This window comes from Typopeltis vanoorti, chromosome 15 (assembly GCF_054136105.1).
Source record: "Typopeltis vanoorti isolate ZY-2024b chromosome 15, IOZ_Tvanoo_1.0, whole genome shotgun sequence".
In the NCBI taxonomy this organism is placed as follows: Eukaryota; Metazoa; Arthropoda; class Arachnida; order Uropygi; family Thelyphonidae; genus Typopeltis; species Typopeltis vanoorti.
In genome coordinates, this window is record NC_143563.1 from 18,522,044 (window position 1) to 18,543,707 (window position 21,664).

Sequence of the window (21,664 nt, forward strand, 5' to 3'; positions counted from 1 at the left end):
CAGCCTTTTGGCTGGAGAGCGGATACTCTAACCACTCGGCCAACCAGGCTGGCTATTTGTTTTTGCTAACCCAAATTCACTATAACGAATTATTCCTATGATCTCTGTCATTTAGAGATTATAGGAATAGACTTTATTTAGAGTTGAACTATAAGTTCTTTTCAAATTGCATCTTGCATACAAACTTAGGCACAATAACAATATTTTACTTCTTTTTGACAGTTCTCATATAAACAGAATAATGTTATGTGAATTTCGTTTCTTCAATCAGCTAAATAAGTTCACATCATATTTGCTAATAATCAAGTAAAAATGCCAAAAATATCTATTCATTGCTCTATAAAAAGAACTTTACAATTGCTCCCTTTTATTTCCCTTTTATCTATTTTTCTATGCATTCATCAGCTGTTCTTATCATAGCCAAACAGTATCACACTGTGTTCTAATAGCTGATACTGTGCAGCATGATATCACATGTATATCCAGATATTGTAAATAGCAGAGGACAGTTCACTCAAGTCATATGAGGTATATTTATCAATAACACAATCAAGATGAAGTTTTTCATTACCTTGTTGTAATAAAGTAAACTACTTTACTTTTAATTGTACAACTTTAAGATTTGGATGTAATTTAATTCTGCTGATTCTTCTTCTTGAAATCTGCAAATGAAGGTGTTTTCAATCACAATCAACAACTTCTAGATTGGGATGTATTTAAGCTTAATGTCCTGGTCAGCTTTTTTTTCTAAATAAAGAAATTACAAGTACTGCTGCTTTGTTAATTTTACATATTAACAAATAAACTATAATTCTGATAAGATAATTTGAAAAAATATACTAATCATACTACATCGTATACATTTTCATTATTGCCAATTAATAATTAACAATAAAATATGTCCATAGACAAATTATATAAAGATATCTAATGCTTAAAAACATCTTTACAGTATACTCGAGAGAGAGAGAAAAGTATATTGGGTTGATAGACTACTTAGCTTAAATACAGGGTGTTCGGGATAAATTTGACATATTTATAATTAATTATATTTTTCCGTAAGTTACATGTATTAACACACACTTCTCTTCATTTAAAAGTTTGGACCCTTCTTCATTCATATACAAGATGTCAGAAAGGATGGATAGCTGGAACCCACCTGAATCATGGAAGAGAATAACTTGTATCATGATGATTCGTGCCCGCCATCAAAATAAGGATATTACGACTGCTGCCCAATGCTCCCTGAATACAGTAAAAACAATCAGGCATGAACTAGAGACTTGCAATGGTGACTACGAGGATGTAGCAAGAAGAAAGATCCCTAGCAGACGATCTGATTGCGTTCGTACAGCAGAATTCCTCGCAAATCTGCAGGAACAGGTGTTGAAGAACCCTGGCATTGGAATTCGGGCTTTGTTCGTGGAGTTGCTAACTGTAGTCAAGCCCTGGATAACAAGGGTAGCCAATGGTAGGCCGTATGTATGGCAGCAGGATTCGGCCCCTTGCCACACCTCTGGGAAAAGTCAAAAATGGTTGTCTGAAAATTTCTACGACTTCACCAGTCCAAATGTTTGGCCTCCAAACTCCCCAGACCTTAACCCCATGGATTATTTTGTATGGGGCGCAGTTGAAAAAGACACCAATCGCACTTCCAGTAATACAAAAGCCCAGTTAATGGATAAAATTAAAACAGTTTTTGCGGCCCTTCCCAGGGAGACTGTAGCATCAGCTTGTTCGAGGTTCCGAAGCAGAATTGAAGCTGTGATCGATGCTAATGGTGGTTATTTTGAGTAAATCTTGTTGATAGTATTGTAATTAACTCTGCCTGTAATGTTTTTTTGTCAATTCATTAAATTTAATAGATACAAAGAAGATTTTCTTTTTCCTTACGAAACTGTCAAATTTATCCCGAACACCCTGTATGTAGCATACATGGCATGGTCCAGTCCCATGGTGCTGTTGTGCTGTAGGTTTACAACTTTTCATGTATGGGATTTGCACACGTGTACAGGGACTCGACAAATACTGCCTTCCTGTGGCAAGTAATTTTTCCAGTTAGTAAATAGCTACTGACTGAACAAATATTCTATTTGTTTTTTAATAAAATAACTTTCTAAACAAAATATATCTTTAACTTTAAGATTAAATGAATGTACATAATATAAAGAGTAATTTTTATTACTAGAAAGTAATAATAATGAATGTAGCAAATTATATTTTCCAAAAAAAATCAATTCTGTTTTTACTGTTCTTTATTCCTATTATTTATTGACTTTATCCATTCAGTGATAAAGTTACAATAATCACTTTTTGGAACTCTTGTTGACTTATTGGGACACATTGTTTTGAAAGGGGGGGGGGAGTTTTTGGCAAGTAGGATTCCCCATAATTTTTTAAGCCGTGCATATGTATGAATTTATTCTTTATTACAACCCTTCATTGAAAGGAAGGGAAGATGGTGAAATGCTGTTTTGAAAAGAAATTTTTTCAGACTTAATACAAAAAGCTTTAATGAATTCAGGGCTGGAAGAGAGTGCCTTACTTTCTACAAAGTGCTCCTTTGCTTATTATACATACATTAACAATTGCACACAAAAATACATACTTGTATTTTGTATGCAAACCAAGAACTTGTATATATTTCATTCTATTGTGTTTTTATTATTTATTTATTTGTTTTTATTATTTTTAAATGCAAAAGAATTTGAAAGAAATTTCAGGTTTTTATAATTGAAGAGGAGGAAGGGTCCTATATGTTTCTGATTTTTATTTTCCTAATTCACTCTTAATGTGCAGCTATTGAAGTGGAGGTGGTTGAAAGTTATAATTTCCTGGCGTCCAGAATAAGAAATTATGGTCAACATGAAGATGACATTAAAAATAGGCTAGATATGGGGGATAGGGAGTTATGCTAAACCTGACAAAAATTATGAAAGATAGAGATGTTAGTAAAGCCACAAAAGTTAGAATTGTCACAGCAATAGTATTTCCAGTAGTGATGCATTAATGTAAAAGTTGGATCATTAAAAAGAAAGACATAAAACAAATTAATTTGAATTATGGACACAAATGTGACTATTACAAATCCCATGGACCACGAGAATGGCTAATGAGATGGTTTTAGTGAATATAAAGACAGAATGCTCCTTGGAGACAATGGTCGCTGAACGTAAGTTAATAATTTTGGGCATTTTATGCGAACAGATGAATCACTAGAAAAGGCAGTTATGTTGGGAAAGATTGAGGATATGAGAAGGAGAGGAAGACCACAAATGAGTTGAATGGCCAATATAAAGGAATTTTTCAACTTATAACTTCTGAGAGAAACAACGAAACTGAGTGAGATAGAGAGCCTTTGTTCACAAGATCATAAAGAGTTAGAAACGACTGGATAGCACATAACAACAAGAACAATTGAAAGCACAGTTGGCATATTAGTGACATTCAGTCAACTTTCACTAATATAAACTTATGGGACCATTGGAATAATTCATTTTATAAAGTGGAAGGTTTGCTGTAGTGAATTTTTTTAAAAACAGAAGTTGGCCAAGCCTTTTATGAGTTTGTTGTTCAATCAAGGTTTGCTGTAATAGTGTTTGTTTCTGTAGTCGTAGTTGACTGTGTAACTTTGATTTGGTAGTAGCTATTATGAATTAAATAATTCACCTGGATCACAAGTGAGTCACTTAATTTCTTTTTAATGATGTGATGCAGTTGATTCACTACAGCAAACTCAGAGGGAGATTGCAAGAATAGTTTAATAAAGTGTGCAGCATGCTGTGAGTTTCCTTTAAAAAAAGACGTATCCGTAGGATTGTGATACTTTTTGGTATTTTGTTATTATGAGTGAATACATTATAACAGCATTTACTATAGTGAGAGTTGACTGTATGTGTTATTGATTGACAGGTGCAAGCACAAGCAGAATCTGCGATAGCCATGGAAACTTGAAAGCATTTTTCCACATCCATGTCAGTCAGTATATGAAACAGTTTGTTATATAGACAAATATATTACAAACCAATAAAAGCATAATTATTATCATTCAAATTCCTGATATGTACCCTCAAGGGTTTTAGAGGATATAGTGACAATACTACTTAAAAAGTTTTTATTACTAACTTACTGTCTATAGTTTTCCTCCAAATGAGGAAAACTATAGCTTCAACACTGCCAGATCTTATATTTTGGTCTTCAAAGGCACATCTAACTTGGATCTTCTTCTATGTTTTTTCCCTCCTATCCTGACATCAAACACCTGTTTTGCTAAACTTTCCTTTTCTGCTTTAAGTGACCATATCACCTTAGTTTACTTCTGCTCACACATTCTAGAAAGTTATCGGTGTCAGGTTCCTTCCTAATATCTTCAGTTTTGATATGATTCAGTGATTAATGCCATTAGTTCATTCCCCTAATTTTTCTCAGAACTCTGATATCTATGGTCTCCAGTCTTTGATCAACTTTTTTTTTTTAAACCTGCTGTCAGCTCCATAAGTTAAACTTAATTTGAATACTGTCTTATATATATATATATATATATATATATATAGCTACTTCAGTGTTTTGACCATTTCTCTTTTTGATACTTAACTCCCGTTTTCACTAAAATTGTGCCTAAATAGTTGAAGTGTTTTACAAGTTTCCCCAGGATGTAGGCTGATGTTTCAATGTTCCTGGCTATTTTCATAGTCAGTGTGTTTATTGCTGACTTTCATATCAAATTTATTACAGCAGTCATTCAGTTTAGTTAAGTAATCCCACAGCCCTGTACTGAATTTATTTAAGAATATCGCATCATCTATATGACCTAAAGAGTTTAGATTAACATCTCCAATTTTGAAATTGAGCCTAATACCACTTTCCTTCATACTGCGATTATGAGTAACAGTGGATATATTGTGTGCCCTCGTCTTACACCTGATCTTACATCAAACCATCATACTGTAATTCATTTCTAACTGCTGACTTAAAAATCAGATATAGACTATATATATTTGATATAATCTCCCATTCATGCAATACAATTGTAGTGTTTTTGGATAGTTTTCTCTTGTCACCTTGTCTTGCATTTTCCAGATCTTCCCAACTTAAATACTGATCCTTGCTTTGTTCATGATTTCTCAACTATTTGTCTCCTTTATTTAGAGTGAACCCAACTCGTCTTCCAAGTTTCCCTTCCACAGTTTCTTAGCCTCTTCAAGTACACTGCCTAAAACTTATTTGGAAAACTCGCTAAGGAAATTCCTCTATATAATTTCTCATGTTCAATTTTCTTTCTTTTTTAATAAAGGATACTGTGATAGCTGTCCTTCAATCATCCAGAATTAACCTTCTGAGTGGGCTTTCTGAATTATGTGTAATCATTGTAAAACTTTGCCTTCATATTTGAACATTCACTGGTTAAATATCTCTCAGGTGCCTCTTCACATTTCAAGTTTTTGATAGCCTTTTCTACTTCACTGATATGTACTCCTAATTCTATTCCTCTTGAATATTCTACCACTGCTTGTTTCATTTAATAGTCTTTCAGACTATAATTAATTCAGACATTCATAATATCCTTATCTTCAGCTTTCATGTCACCTTTATCATTATATTTTCTTTTGCTTCAATCTTGCTCTGTTTCTAAGCTTTCTTCAATAGCCTCCAGAAATTTTGCCACCTTCTGATATTTATCATCTATATTCTAGACAGTTTTCCCATGATTTTTGCTTAGCTACTTTTATAAAGTATGTTCCTTTCTGCATTTCACTCTGTATTATCTGAGACTACATGCTGACTTACTTGCTAGGTACTTTCAATAAAATTTCTTCTTTTCCATAATTGTTTCAAACTTCTTGAGTTCACCATGGAGTTCTGATTTTTCTATCCTTGCAGACAACTTCACATGCCTCTCTTGTTGAATTTTCTTCAGAGTTTCTTCTTGAAAAATATTTATATCCACTGAAAGCTGATTGGTTCTGATTTTTTTTTTTAAACTTTTTTACAGACTTTTCAGTATGGCACTCACTTTCATCCTGCTCAAAATTAAATGATGATCACTTCCTGTTCTAATCCCTTTGTGTCCTGAACTGGCAAGAAGATACTATCACAGTAACACAGTTAAGGAGACTGCTTATTTCTTGTGTCTTTGCCTTATGTAATTTATGCACATCCTTATGTTGGAATTTGATATTAGTGATGACAAGCCAAGTTTTGAGCAGAAATTCAGCCTACACTTATCATTATTATTAGCTATGCTCTTTTCTCCAAATTTTCCTGACATGTTTCTATGTCTGGTATTCATTGTATTCTCTGGTTTAGATCTCTAACAAGGGCTTCCTTTTTTCTTTGTGAAATAAGTCTCATTGTCCATTCCAATTTGATATTTGCCCACATTATTCTACTTAATATTGCTTGCCATTCAAGAAAGTTATTCTCATGTTGATGTTGAATGCCATATGGCTGCTCCTTCCTTTTTCTGTTCATTACTGCCTGATTGTAATATCTCTCATTTGTTATTTAAAAGAATTTCACCTGTTTTTGTGTTCTTTGTTTTGATAACAGTTACATCAACATCGTACTTGAATTGGAGTTTATTCCAGTAACTCTCTTTTCACTGTTCATCCAAGTTTCATGACAAAAGACATTGTGTGTATGGTGATTGCAGGGGAGGGAGCTGGCATGATATTTTACGTTGTCTTACCATCATTTCTTCTGTTTTAATCTAGTACAGAATGCAGTGCAGTTTGCTCGGCTAAATTTCACATTGCTAGCTCGTCCTTGTTCAATCAGTATCCAGATAAATAACTACTGATGAGGTGCACCACAAGAAGATGAGAAGTAGGCATTAGGTCAGAAGCCTCTGTCAGTTCTGTATGTTTCTTAAAAGACTGTGTGAAGACTCCTTTCAGTTATTTGTCTTTGACCCTTAAAGAATAATTAATGATGCAGTTTTTTTTTTTTTTTTTTGAATTAACCTCTGTTGTTGAATGTTGAAAATTCACATAAGAAATTTCACTACTCATTAAGAAACTTGTGTTTATTATTATTATTTTTTAATCTCCAACTAGCATTTCGAGTCTTAGTTTCATGCTGTTGTTGTTGGCAGCAATAATCAAGTAACACTCCAAACTAACATAATGTCTTGATTAATTTTCGTCTATATTTTATTTTCATCAAAGAAAAACAACCTTGCACTACATACAGGAAGGAATGTAGTCTGACTTGCTTGGTGAACTTTTCCATTTATTTACATCTTACTGAATGTCTGTTTTTTTTTATGTTATCAGCTTGTTATATCTCACTACTGGACAAAATCCTTTTCCAGTCTTCTCTCTCTCTCTCATGGACATTCCTCTCTCAGTTGCTCTCCACTGTTCTCATTGAAAAGGAGATGGCAATGGAGGGATGAATTCATCCCTCCATTGCCATCTTTCTTTCTCTGTATGTCACATTCTATATAGGCACCTCATTTTTGCTTTTACTTCTGGATATCACATCAGCAATTTTTATGATGGGATCTGTCTTACATTTGTATTTTTTTATCCTCTGTACACTTAATTCCCAAAATATTTCTTTCCATTTCTCTTGGATATGTTTTTAAATTCCTCTTTCTTTTATATTGTTAGGAACTTAGTTTGGGCACTATATGTTAAGTAGATGATATAACAGTAACCATCAGTTTGCTTTTTAGAGAAATAAGCATCTCATCATCCTTCTTGTATTAAGGTTTGAGTGCTGGGGGTGGCCATCATGTTGGAGATTTGATGAAGTATTGACAGCACTAAGAAGGATTAAAAGCTATTTTTGCTTTTAATTAATGCTTCAATATTTCATCTGAAACATGTGGATATGACTAAAGTCCTAACTAGATGGTGTGCCTTCTGTGGGCATTTATAAGAGGCCTAGGTTGTAATTCGAAATCCTCAGGGATTACAGATTACAACCTGGGCCATAAATGGTGCACCACCCAGATAGGACTTATCCACATGTTTCAGTTAGTATTGTTCTAGTAGCAAGGCTTATACGTTGGTCATACATAACTGGTAATTAGTTTACGGAATTAACCATCTTCAGGAACATAAAGATATGGTATGTGCATGCAGGCACTAACAAAAGCAAATGAGGAAGAAAGCAAGAAACTAATATTGTTCCTAAAGTCATAATGGTGCCCTCTGGTGGGCTAATTTGGTTGACTTGGCAGTTGGGCTGAAGTTCTCAAAATGTAAGTCTCCCAAATTTGGGGTAGTTTCATGCACCCAAATTTGTTGAGGTTAGGAACGTTTTTTAGAGCTGCTGAAGATTCCTTGAATAATCTCTTGTATTTAAACTTGCTGCAGTGTATTATTTTTGTTTTCTTCCAATGAATTCTATGGTATCTAAGGCATGGTCTGCAAGCCCAGAGCGGCTGTACTGGTGAAACCGGATGTAGTCTTTGTGTTCTGAAATCCTGATATTTGTTGTTCTGCCTGTTTGGCCAAAGTAGGACAATTTGCAGCTGCAAGGGGCCTGGTATACACCAGGTAGGTCTAGGGGAAGTGGTTGGTCTTTGGTAGAGCGGATAAGGGATGCCAACTTTTTATATGGTCTGTAACAGGAAGTAAGGTCATATTTTCTGAGGATATTGGTTATTTTCTCAGAGGTGCCCTGGATGTAGGGGATGGTGATAGATTTGGTGTAATCTTTATTGTGGAGGGGGGTTGTGGTTTACTGGTTTGAGTATTTTTTTGGATTTTTTTTTGGGTTATAGCCATTGGCTAAGAAAGTGTTGTGGATGTGGTTTAGTTCAGTAATTAGGGCCTTGTCATCTGAGCAGATTAATTTTGCCCTGTTATATAGTGTTTTTATAACCCCGTATTGTTGTGAGGGGAGGGGATTGCTGGTGAATGTATCTGCCAGTATGGGTGGGTTTTCTGTAAACAGAGAAACCAAAGATCCATCAAGCTGGCAGGTGATTAAAGTGTCTAGAAAGGGGAGGGTGTTGTTTTCCTCTTTTTCTAAGGTGAACTGGACTCTGGGGTGTTGGTTGTTTAAGTGTGTTAGGAAGGAGTGGAGTGAGTCTGAGCCATGTGGCCAAATAGCGAACACATCATCCACGTAACGAAACCAAATAGTGGATTTTTGTGGGGCGGAGTTTAAGGCTTTCTCTTCAAAGGTCTCCATAAAGAAATTGGCCAAGGGTGGGGAAAGTGGTGAGCCCATGGCTGTCCCCTCTATCTGTTTGTAGAACTTTCCTTGCCAAACGAAATAGCCTGAGTTCATAGTGAACTGAAATAGGGCTGAGATATCGGGAGGAAACTTGGCTTGGATGAGCTCTAGGGTTTCTTTGAGTGGGACATTAGTGAATTGGGAGGAGACGTCAAAACTGGCCATTATGTCAGTTTGTTGGAGTGTGCTATTAATCTGCTCAGATGACAAGACCCTAATTACTGAACTAAACCACATCCACAACACTTTCTTAGCCAATGGCTATAACCCCAAAAAAATCCAAAAAATACTCAAACCAGTAAACCACAACCCCCCCTCCACAATAAAGATTACACCAAATCTATCACCATCCCCTACATTCAGGGCACCTCTGAGAAAATAACCAATATCCTCAGAAAATATGACCTTACTTCCTGTTACAGACCATATAAAAAGTTGGCATCCCTTATCCGCTCTACCAAAGACCAACCACTTCCCCTAGACCTACCTGTTGTATACCAGGTCCCTTGCAGCTGCAAATTGTCCTACTTTGGCCAAACAGGCAGAACAACAAATATCAGTATTTCAGAACACAAAGACTACATCCGGTTTCACCAGTACAGCCGCTCTGGGCTGGCAGACCATGCCTTAGATACCCACCATAGAATTCGTTGGAAGAAAACAAAAATAATACACCGCAGCAAGTTTAAATACGAGAGATTATTCAAGGAATCTTCAGCAGCTCTAAAAAACGTTCCTAACCTCAACAAATTTGGGTGCATGAAACTACCCCAAATTTGGGAGACTTACATTTTGAGAACTTCAGCCCAACTGCCAAGTCAACCAAATTAGCCCACCAGAGGGCACCATTATGACTTTAGGAACAATATTAGTTTCTTGCTTTCTTCGTCATTTGCTTTTGTTAGTGCCTGCGTACACATACCATATCTTTATTAATATACTTTATATGCATTGTTAATTCCGTAAACTAATTATCAGTTAGTATTGTGTTGTGTGTGTTGTACTCCCTGAAGATGTCTCAGAATAAGTTTCAGTAAGGAAATACCATGAGTAGACATTTAACCTTAGCTACTTAGATAGCGCTTTGTGAATATGTCTGTTATTGTTTAATTAGTCTTTGTATTTGTATTGATGATGCCTGTGATATTCAGGCGAAAATTCTACTAATAAAGAATATTTTATGTGCGGTAATTCCGTTATTATAATAGTAAGTAAAATGTCTCGGTGATTGAGACAAAATATTGGAAGCATTAAAAATAGTTTTTTTTAATCCTTCTTAGTGCTGTTAATACTCCATTAAACCTCTGACATGAAAACAAATCACCTTCCACTGACCACCTCTAGTTGCTTTACCATGCTTCAATTATTCTGGATTGTATTTCCCAAGTTTATCAAATGATGTTTGTCTCGGTTGGGTGGACTCTGCCATCTATTCAGTATTCTATCATCCATTTAATTTTATGTCCCATCAGTTTGCTTACTGTTGTTTTGGTTCATTTATCATCATCTTCATTTTAGTGGGGGACTTCTGTAAATATGGTAGTATTGTCAGAAAATGGAAGATTATTTAATAAGATATCAGTACCTTTTTTGGTATAGTCAAGTTGTCATCAGGTGTGGCCAAAAAAAAAAAAAAAGTCTATAGGCTATTTGCTTTCTATATTTCATTCCTGTATTAATTTTGAAACAATTCTATTACTTTCTGTGCAAATAGATGCTTGACTATTAGGGGAGCATCAATAAGAGCAGTGTGGGTTGTGTAGATGAAGGGTTTGTTATAGTAGATAAAAGCAAAGCAGTTCTTTAAAGAAATTTCTCAAAGTAATAATTCTTTGATTCCAAATTGACAGTTTAGCATAAACCTCCTCATCACCAGGACTTTCTATTTCTCATTCAATGTCATTCTCAATTTGGCTCTACTGATTCCCAGGACAACATTTGAATTATCTGGTCACAGGCCTGTTCCATTAAGAAATTGGCTGGTTAAACAAGGCCCTATTGTCTTTGTCAGGGAACCAGGACAAACAGCGAAAAGTCAGCCACTGGAACAAATCCCAACTCAGCATCAGCAGAGATCAAGATTGGCATCATCATCATCATAAGAAGCATCAATGGGAAAGAAATAGAACTAGCAGACGAATTGGATAAATACCAGATCGAAATAAAGGTGTTATCGAAACAAAGATGACAAAAACAGGTGAGCTCTTTCTAAGCAACAAATACAATGATAATCTTCTTGAATGGTAGGCAGTATCAAGTAAATTGATGTGGGCTAATATTAGAATGGTGACTCGGACAATGAGACTTATTTGTACCTATGGTCCCACAGAGGTTCTACTAAGAAAAAAGTGGAGGATTTTGAGGCATTAGAGAAGGTAGCTGACATAATGAAAAAAGAAAAGTAGGTCCTCGTTGGATACGTAAACAGTAGAGTAGGAAATGATTACCAGACATTTAGAAATGATTTGGGAAAATTTGGAGAAAAGAGCAAGCTAATAATAATGGAAAATATCACTAGATTTCTGCTCCAGGACATTACGAACAACAAGTTATTACGAACTCATGTTCCAACATAAAAATGTGCAAAAATTCACATGGGGAGTAGATGCAAGAAATAAGAAAAGTCTCATTGACTGTTATTGTTGATAGAATTTAGTGTTGAGCTGAAGAAAATTGAATTTCATATTGAAAACAAGGGTGTGTGTGTGAGAAACTTTTGAAACAAATCAGAGTTTGAACAGCTATCAGAGGTGAACTTTAGACTCAAAATATGCAAACATTATTCTAGAAAAACTGAAAGAGTTTGAAAACAAGAACCAAACCTTGAAGATTTAGTCGCAAACCCTAAAGAAAACTTTAACTGATTCAGCCAGAGATGCATGTGGGGAGATAATCTGTAAGGATAGAAAAGTCAAAACTCCATGGTGGACTTAGGAAGTTAAAGAGGCAGTCAAAGAAAATAAGAAAGCATACCAAAAGTTCCTGACAAGTAAGTCAGCTTGTGCTCTTAGGGAATACAGAGAACAATCTAAGAAAGCAAAGCACTGTGTAAAACTAGCTAAAAAAAATTCATGAGAAGACTTCTGTAAGAACATAGAAAATAAATATTAAGAAGGTGGTAAAAGATTCTGCTATTGAAAAACATCAGAAATGAAGGAAAGAGTACTTTAAAAGGAATCAGAGATGATAAAGGTGACATGAAAACTGGAGCTGAAGGTATTCTGGATGTCTGCAGTAATTACTTGGAAAGTTTCTTAAATGTACAAGTAGTGATAGCATGGTGGCAGGAAACACTCAACAGGAATCAATAATATACACAGTCTTGCCATAAATACTCTTGCAACTTCTACACAGCCAACATTTGCATGCTTATCAGTGGAGAGAGAGTTGGTCTGGCTGTGCAGATTAACATGCAGTGGAGAATTATGAGAACCGTGTAGCTGTAATAGCACTTCACAAGGTTGAAATGCAGCTACCTGTTATTTTCAGCATGATATAAACACTCAGGATCAGTAGGATATTTGTGTATTATCGGACTTTTAACCCTCCAACCGGCTAGGACGTATATATACGTCCAGCTAAATCTGGATACAATTCAATACACCTGTTGAAAGAACATGGATAAGAAGTGCAATTTGACTGTTCTGTCCTTTAGAAGGTGCGATAATCCTTCATGCTGTAGAGAACACTTAACCAGATTATCTTGCAAAGCTGAGTCTCAGGTCTCTATAACAAGGAATGCAGTGCCTTGTTTTATGCTGGGCAACTGGACTCTTAGTTATATTAGAGAGACTAAAATATAGAAATTATTTTTATTTTCTCTTTTTATTGTTTTTATTGAAAGCCTTGCATGCTTTCTTCACTTTAATATTGCATTACCTTGGAGAACCAATGTTTAATGTTTTTGTGCTAATTTTGTCTAATTGCTTACTCGACAGAACATTCTTTGTTTTCGAAGAAATTAATTCACGATAATTATTTGAAATATTATTTTTAAAAAAAATGGCTGCCGACGGTCTAGATTATAATGTGCATGCATCAAACGTAAAATTTCATATTTTCACAATAGAAATGAACTTTATTTCAACTTTGATAGTCCCCTCCTGCTGCAACATTACCACACACCCGAAAACTGTTGTAAAAACATAGGTACAGTTTTTATTTAATTCCTTATTTTTCCATAGTAATTTTTCCACATAACGTTTAATTTTTCGGCACAGAAGCTAGGTTTTGATTATTATAAATTAGCAAGGTATAAATCAGAAAGTAAACATATTATTTCCTAATTATTATAAATCAGGAAGTTATGTGGTATTGGGTAATAGCGGAAATTAATATTAAAGACACTGTCATCCTACAAATGCAATATCAGAATAATATGTTTCGAATGTCTCCTAATCAATCAGAAAGATGGAAAAACAACACAAGGAATTTCTGCCTGTAAAATATTCAGTTATTGCACGAGGCACTTTAGTGTGCTGCCTGCCTGCTGGGCATATTCTTTTTGATCTGGTTCCCAGCTTATGGTCAGTAATATCCTTTAGCTTATGCATATGCTCCTTCTTCAGCAAGCAGGAAAGCAGGCAATCCTTCAAGACTTCTGAGGTTGAAACCATTATCCAGAGAATCTACCAGCCATGACTAATAAAAAAAAAAAAAACTGAATGCAAATGTTATGTATGCAAAAAAAACAATATCAGAAGGGCGACAACAATCTGGTGCCCTGAATGTAAAACTGCTTTGTGTGTTTACCCTTGCTTTAGGGTATTCCATACTGTTCAAGATTTTAAATTCTGAACAGTACGAAAACAAAAATGTTTGTTTTCAGGGCCATCAAAACAGTCCTTTTCAGGACTACAAATATTGATAGAGAGATGCCTGATTGTACTGTTTCCATTTCATCTTGAAGGCGAATATTTTAAGTTATTTTTATAACGCAATGACATATTGCTCTTTTGAAATGTCTAATAGTGTATTTACGAAGGAATAAAATATCAATAAAAAAGCAGGTGCCTTTCACCTTTATTTTAGGGTGTTCTATACTGTTCAACATCTATAAATTTTGAACAGTAAATTCAAAAATGTTTCTTTTCAGGACCATCAAAACAGTCCTTTTCAGGACTACAAATATTGATTGAGAGATGCCTGTCTGTACTGTTTCCATTTCATCTTTCAAGTAAATTATTTCGCCATAAAATGAAAAATATAAATAATTAAAATCTATAAATAATACGTGAACATTTTCCCCTTGCCAACACACTACTACACACAGCATTGATGTGATATAAGTTCCAAATTTCTTGCGTGGGAGATTTATATATATATATAATACCTTAATTATATTCCAAACAATCAATTCTGAATAGTAGGGTAAATCATTCTCTGAGATGTTTTATTTCTTAATTTTTGAAACATTCTGTGTACCACAATCTCGCCTAATGCAACTGTTTTTCAAATATGCCTATTATAAGATTGTTTTCTGTAAATAAGAATTCAGTTTGCCAAAATTTTGTCTATTAAATTTTCATAGCAATGTGTGCTACAGATTAGAAATTTCCAAAGTAGCATGAATAATATTTTTTTTATTAGAAAACAACGAAATTTGATAATAGAAATTTGTGCTACAATAAAGTTCGACAGATTGAACAATATTATTGCCTTATTGCTTTTCTCCTGTGGGAGGAAAACTGTAAAATGTCACTTGTATAATTATAGCATTTTTACTAAATAGCTTAAGGAAATTACAACGTATACTAGGATATACGTTAAAATAAATTTTAATACACTTCCAATATTTCGGCAACGTCACGTTGCCATTTTCACAGGAACTTAAAAGCAAGACACGTGCACGCAAGCACAACAAACAGTAAACAAGGATGAAGCAGGAAGCTATTCTTTCTCCTAAAAGTCCTGATGGTGTCCCTAGCTGGCAATATAGGTACTCTTGGGTGTTTGGGCTGAAGGTCTTCTGATGTAGGTTTCCCAAATTTGGAGCAGTCTCATGCACCCAAATTTGTTGGGGTTTGAATTGTTTCTCAGGGCTGAGGCTGATTCTATGAAAAGCCTTTCGTATTTGAATTTACTATGGTGTATTATCGTGGCTTTCTTCCACCGTATTCTATGGCGGGTATCCAGCGCATGGTCTGCAAGACCAGAGTGGCTGTATTGGTGAAACCGGATGTAGTCCTTGTGCACTGAAATTCTGATATTAGCTGTCCTGCCTGTTTGGCCAAAGTAGGACAGCTTACAGCTGCAAGGGACCTGGTATATACCAGGTAGGTCTAGGGGGGGAGGTCTTTAGTAGAGCGGATAAGGGATGCCAATTTTTTATATGGTCTGTAACAAGAAGTTAAGTCATGTTTTTTTAGAATTTTTGTAATCTGTGGTCATATATCATGCATAACACTTTACAAAGAGTATTGCCAATTGATGTGGAATTAATTATCAACAAAGTGTTTCAACATGAAATGTTGAAACACTTTGTTGTAACTGGTCTGGATAGTGACCCTTCCCACTGGTTTCGACCTTTATTGAGGTCTCTTCAGTGGGAGCCAGACCCAGAGGTGATAGATGTGAAGTCTTAGCTTCCTTATATGAGTTGCCCCAGTCTTAAAAATACTTCAGGTGCAAACTTTGTTTGCTTACACTTGGATAAAGGATTAAACCAAGTGTATAACTGAAATTCTTTTGCAATTTTGTTTGAATGCATTCAAGAAGTGTGATCAATATTATGTGGACAATGGGTTTTCAGTGATGAATTTTTGAACTCCACGGAAGTTCCAATGTAATAATAACACTAATGAAATTTTGCATAATCTCAATAGAAATTCACAAGTAGCAGGAATATTTGTTTTTGTTTGAATTTTTTTCTCCCTCAGTATAGAATTATTTTACACATATAACAGCTTTATACTTGGTATTACATCTATTTGAAAGACACAAACATAGCCAGTAGCCCTTGTGCTTATCAATACGTACATTATTAAGGCTTTTGATTAAAATTTCACTGGCATGATAGCTGTTTTAAAGTGTTTGGTGGATTTTTAATATTCTTTCATTGAGTAGTTTTATATCATTAAATTGGAACCCTCTAGGCTCTTCCTTCAAAATTATAAGAAACCTTATAAAATAAAAGTCAAATATATCTGGACAAAATCCGTCTTTTAAGTAGATGCAGTACCAAGTCATCTCTAGTGCCAAAAGGATTGATTCTCATAAGCTCTCTCCAGTTGGTTTCAGACTGACTACTTATGAGTTGGTAACACTGACTGTCAGTGTTACAAACATGGAACTTTTGGAAGATCATTCTTGCTTCTAGTGAATAGGATGGTTGTGGTCTCACACCAGGTGATGAAATTCACCTACAACCTAAATTATTTTTAATCTGGAATAAAAACAGATAGTCTACTATCTGTTTTAACTCTAGCTTTAATTACAATGATGGTACTCTTGTTTATGGAAAATAAGAACTATATACATTCTAAACTCTTATTGAAGTACTTATTTGCAAGAAATATTGGTGGAATCATTACTGATTTAACTTAGATATATCAATTATTTCATAGTTTCCTCTTCTAGGTAACCCTTAATAATTCCATCTAGAATGTGAATGTGAAATGTAAGTTAAGTAATTAGAATCTCTTCTACTCATACAGTTACTCTAACAGTGCATTGTACACCCGTTGTTACTGAGACATTGCTACTTTCTTTTCATTCCTGTATATTTTCAGTTTTCTTAATGAATAATGATTATTTAGTTTACTCTTGAAAAATGAGTAACTTTGTTGTAGAAAATTTATACATACTTAGTAAATTTCCTGGTTTTGAAACTGAAGTAAAACTCTGAAAAAGTAAATTATCACTTATCTTAAATATAAATTTCTGCAATCTTGATCACTCACATTTAATTATTCTGTTTATTTCTTTCTGAATGTGTTCATGTGCATTTATGCAGACTTGAGTGATGTAGAATAGATATTGTATGCAATGGCATGTAATCTAAAGATTAAATTCTTAAATTCTTTTGTTATTATTATAATTAGGCATTATGTTCTCTCCTCTTTTAAATCAATAACAGAGTACACAACTTCCTCATGACTTCAGTTGCATCAATATGCATTCAATAAAATATGAATACAAGTTTTTGAAAATTTATCTATGCTTTTTGTACTTGGAACGAACCTACTCTCTATGTTAACAACAGTTATGTTTGAGGCTATATTAAAAATATTTCTCTTTGCTTGAAAAAAAAAAACATAAAATGCAGTTAATGATATTAGCATAGTACCATTTCAAATAGAATGGATTTGTGTGTTTGAGGGGGGGGGGTTAGATTATAAACACAAACTGTTGTTTCACACATTGTTTCCAAATAATTCTACATTTTCCTAAAGCTGTAAATGATTCTCAAGGAACAATTAGAAAATATTATTTCATGTAAATTGTGAAATTATTTGTGTAGTCACAAAAATGCAACTGGTTTTCACTCAAAAGCTTCATAGAGAAGTACTGAAGGTTAGTTATTTCATAATTGAAATAAAATTATTTCAATTATGAAATAATTTTTATTTCAATATGAAATGATGTTATCATTATCTTCATATGATTATTATAAAATAATAATCATATCAAGACATGTGAGAAAGATATCACATAATGATCAGAGGTGGTCTCTTTACTAAATAAAACTTTAGAAAACTAGCAAGTTGTTGCAGCTTTTTCTACTTTAGGTTGTATGCTTTCTGATGCAGCTGTACAGGAGGAACGCCAACGAACAAAGGAAAGGAATGAGAATGAAGTGGAAAGCACAAGTAACTCCCATAATGACATGCCAATTGAAAGGATCTTAGAGGCTGAGCTTCGTATAGAGCCCAAGAAAGAAGAAGTTGACACAGATGTAAGACAATCATTTAAATCTTTTGAAAGCATAATTACTCATTAAATATTTAGACCTAGTAAAATGTCATCTTAGTAAAAATTTCCTTATTGCTAATTGCAATATATGTACAATCAATATTCATGGGAAGATGTGATATAGCTTTTAAAAATATGCAAATCCATTTAATTTATTCTTAAGTTATTTTACAAAATAGATAAGTACCTATTAGATTTGATTTGTCTATTCGTATATATGCATTATTTATGACCTCTGGCATGGAGGCATTTTATTAAAATTTGATATTTAGAAGCTATACAAAAATTATATGTTCCAAATTTTTACCGCCCAAATTTATGTCGTCTGCTGTAGTACGCCCACAGATTCGAGACCCTTCGACACTTCTGCATATGCCACAAAAAGGAGAATCCATTCTGATAATACAGTAATCAGTCCGTCTTCTGGGATGAGTTGTTTATTATCACATGTCGGAAAATTAACTTCTCTTTTATATCATTGTAGTTTTTAAAGTGGTAATTATTTTGCTTGTATAACAGTTGGGAAATTTTATCTATAAAGCACGTGATTTCGCGTGTTGGCGACCAATTCATACGTTCTTCATTTCTTTCTCCCTTTCAATGATAACGTCTTTAGAGTTAATTAAATCTCATTCTGAAGAATTGGGAGATTCCGACTGCTAAATTTAGATGCACAGCGGGAAGATCCTGAAGAATATGAAGAAAATTTAACCACTGATACTCAGCCAAAAGAGATTTCACAGAAACAATTTGAAAATATTTTTCATACAATCGAAGTTTTTAGGCAGCAATGCTTAGAGGCTGACCCTGATGAAGAGAGAAGCAGTAAAATTTGCAGAAGAGTAGAAGAAGCAATAGGGCCATACCGTCGGTTGTATGAAAAAAAGAAACAAAATGACTGCCAAACTACGTTAGCTCAATTCTTTGTTAAGAAGCAGAATAATTAAATTTATATTCTGAATATGTTTTATTGTCTTTCAACTTCATGGTTTTCCTTTAACTAGACCCTGAGACATACCTTAATTCTTTTATAAAAAAATTAAGGTTCAGAAAAGAAATTTGAGAAACGAATTATACATTTTCCCATAGGTTGATTAGTGCGCCTGTTTTAAAGAGCATTAGGCACACTAATCGAGGAATTGCTGTATACCAAACTGTATAATTTTATCGATAATAAACAGTATTTTTTCATATTTAATTTTTTTTAAATTTTTAATGTAGTTTTGATATTTTATCCAAACATGTATACACTGTACTTACAGTGTGTATGTATATTTCAAAAGTTGCAGCACCCCCATGATTTCAAGCCACAAGCCACCACTGACCATAACTATTCACTGGCATTAACCTACCATAATTGTTTTTCCTCTTACTTGCCACATAGCAGAAAAATTCCCTTTGATTAGCTTTGACCTGACTGGCCAATCACCTCTCATATTCTACTTTTTCTTTTTTTAATCATTCACTTTTCTGGCCTGCACTTTATATTCTTCATGCATCTGTTCACTGCAGACTGTTCTTGTACTTCCTCCATAATAACTTCTTTTATAACACTGCTTGCTTAATTTCTATTTATTCACTTAACTCTTGGTATGCAGTTATGCATTGCTTGTGTTAGATACTGCCTTATCATTTCCCATTCACTGACAATATCTTTTCTACACAATTCATCAATCCAACGTATTGATGCTAGTTGACTTCTGATAATCACCCACCTTCATATATAGATTCTTGATAACTTTTTCCTGTTTGCCTTCCTTCCAAACCAATACCTCATGATCACTTTCTCCAACAGGTGGCAGTGTTGATACCTCATTCACAGCCACATCCTTTGAGGAGATCACCAAATCTAATACCGATAAACCTCATGTTGCTTCCATCACATGCGGCTTTAGATAGTTGTCTTGCAGAAACTCAACAAATTCACTCTCCTTGTTACTATAAATTATCTCTTCTTTCCAATCCACATTCCTATATGTAAAATCTCCCATTAAAGATCATTTTACTTTCCCATCTAATTTGTCTCAACATTTTACATCTCAAACTCCTACGCCAAATAGGAATTCTGTATATTATTGATGTCATAGTCTGAATCTTCCCTTTTAAGTAAGAACATGCCTCCTCCTCTTTCTCCTGTTCAGGTCTCTTCTGACAGCATTATACTGTAATTAACTATATAGTAATATCGAGATCATCTTTAAGCCAAGACCTAGACACCACAACAATATGCAGTTAGTCTTTAAGCTTCATGAATTAGTATATAGCAGTGGTGTTTAACCCGGTGATCGTGATCGACACGTCGATCGCGGGGCGATTTTTGGTCGATCTCTTGTTTATTCCTCCTTACTTACAAATTTAATTAAAACTGAAAACATAATATTTTATTTATCATTATTTTGTATTATTTTTAAATTCTCTTTAAGTGTATTGCTATTGTTTATTTATTTTTCATTAAAATTGTCATAAGTCTGGATAAATGAATTAATTTGGATCAGTGGAAGTCAAACAGCGAGCCGAGTGAATATGATTTTAAGCAAAGCACGTCGTATGCGTTTCGTTTATAATCGTGTTTACTCATAACTACATCACACACTTCCCACTACCCACTGTTAGAATTTCAGTTGAGTTTCAGTTGCTCTAAATTTGTCGTTGGATTTACCATTATTTTATTCTCTAATTGATAAGTTATAAACATTTTTTATTTTAATAAAATATTTAAAAGTGATTTTTTTTTTTAATTTGAGGATAATCATGAGTGTATCAAAGAAATCGAAGACATATCATTTTCACAAGGAATGGGAAATGGATTATTTCTTTACAATGGTAAATGGAAAGTGTTGTTTGATTTGTAATTCATCTGTAGCAATTCCAAAAAAAAGGTAATATTGAGAGACATTTTCGATCGCTACATGCAAAATATGATGAAGATTTTCCCAAAAATTCCAAAATACGTGAATCAAAAATTATAAATTTAAAGGCAGGACTTTCTAGACAACAAAATATGATTTTGAAAGTAATAAATAAACCAATATCATCCACTATTGCATCTTTGAAAGTGTGTCATTTATTAGCAAAAGCAAAAAAGCCTTTTGCTGATGGAGAATTAATAAAAGAATCGTTTCTTGCAGCAGCAGAATCTTTATTTTCTGATTTTAAAAATAAAAATGAAATCATTTTGAATATTAAAGATTTACAACTTTCCAGAACAACGATTATGAGAAGAGTTGAAGTTTTAAGTGCTGATCTGAATATTCAGTTAATGTCAGATATTCACCAGTGTCTTGCTTTTTCATTACAATTTGATGAATCAAACGACTTCACTGATACTGCTCAGTTAATGGTATTTATTCTCATGGCATTTCAAGATTATTTAAGTAAAGAAGAACGTTTGAAAATTGTACCATTATTGGGAAGGACTAGGGGAGAAGACATTTTTTCGGCATTTGATGAATTTGTGAAAAACAAATCAAACTTCTGCTTTTTAAACTCGTGTCTATTACTCTTGATGGTTCTCCTGCAATGATAGGTAATAAATCAGGCTTCATTTCATTATGTAAAA

At 34.0% G+C, this 21,664-nt stretch overlaps 1 protein-coding gene across 2 annotated transcripts in view; it reads left to right on the forward strand.

Annotated features, from left to right (window-relative positions):
- The window catches only part of LOC150098431 (retinoic acid receptor RXR-alpha-B-like), a 289,067-nt gene that overhangs the window by 203,753 nt on the left and 63,650 nt on the right, over positions 1–21,664 (forward strand). For both annotated transcript variants that reach the window (XM_090405562.1, XM_090405561.1), the window contains one exon: positions 17,922–18,088. In XM_090405562.1, coding sequence (XP_090261688.1) covers positions 17,922–18,088 — 167 coding nt within the window. The remainder of the gene's footprint in view (positions 1–17,921; positions 18,089–21,664) is intronic.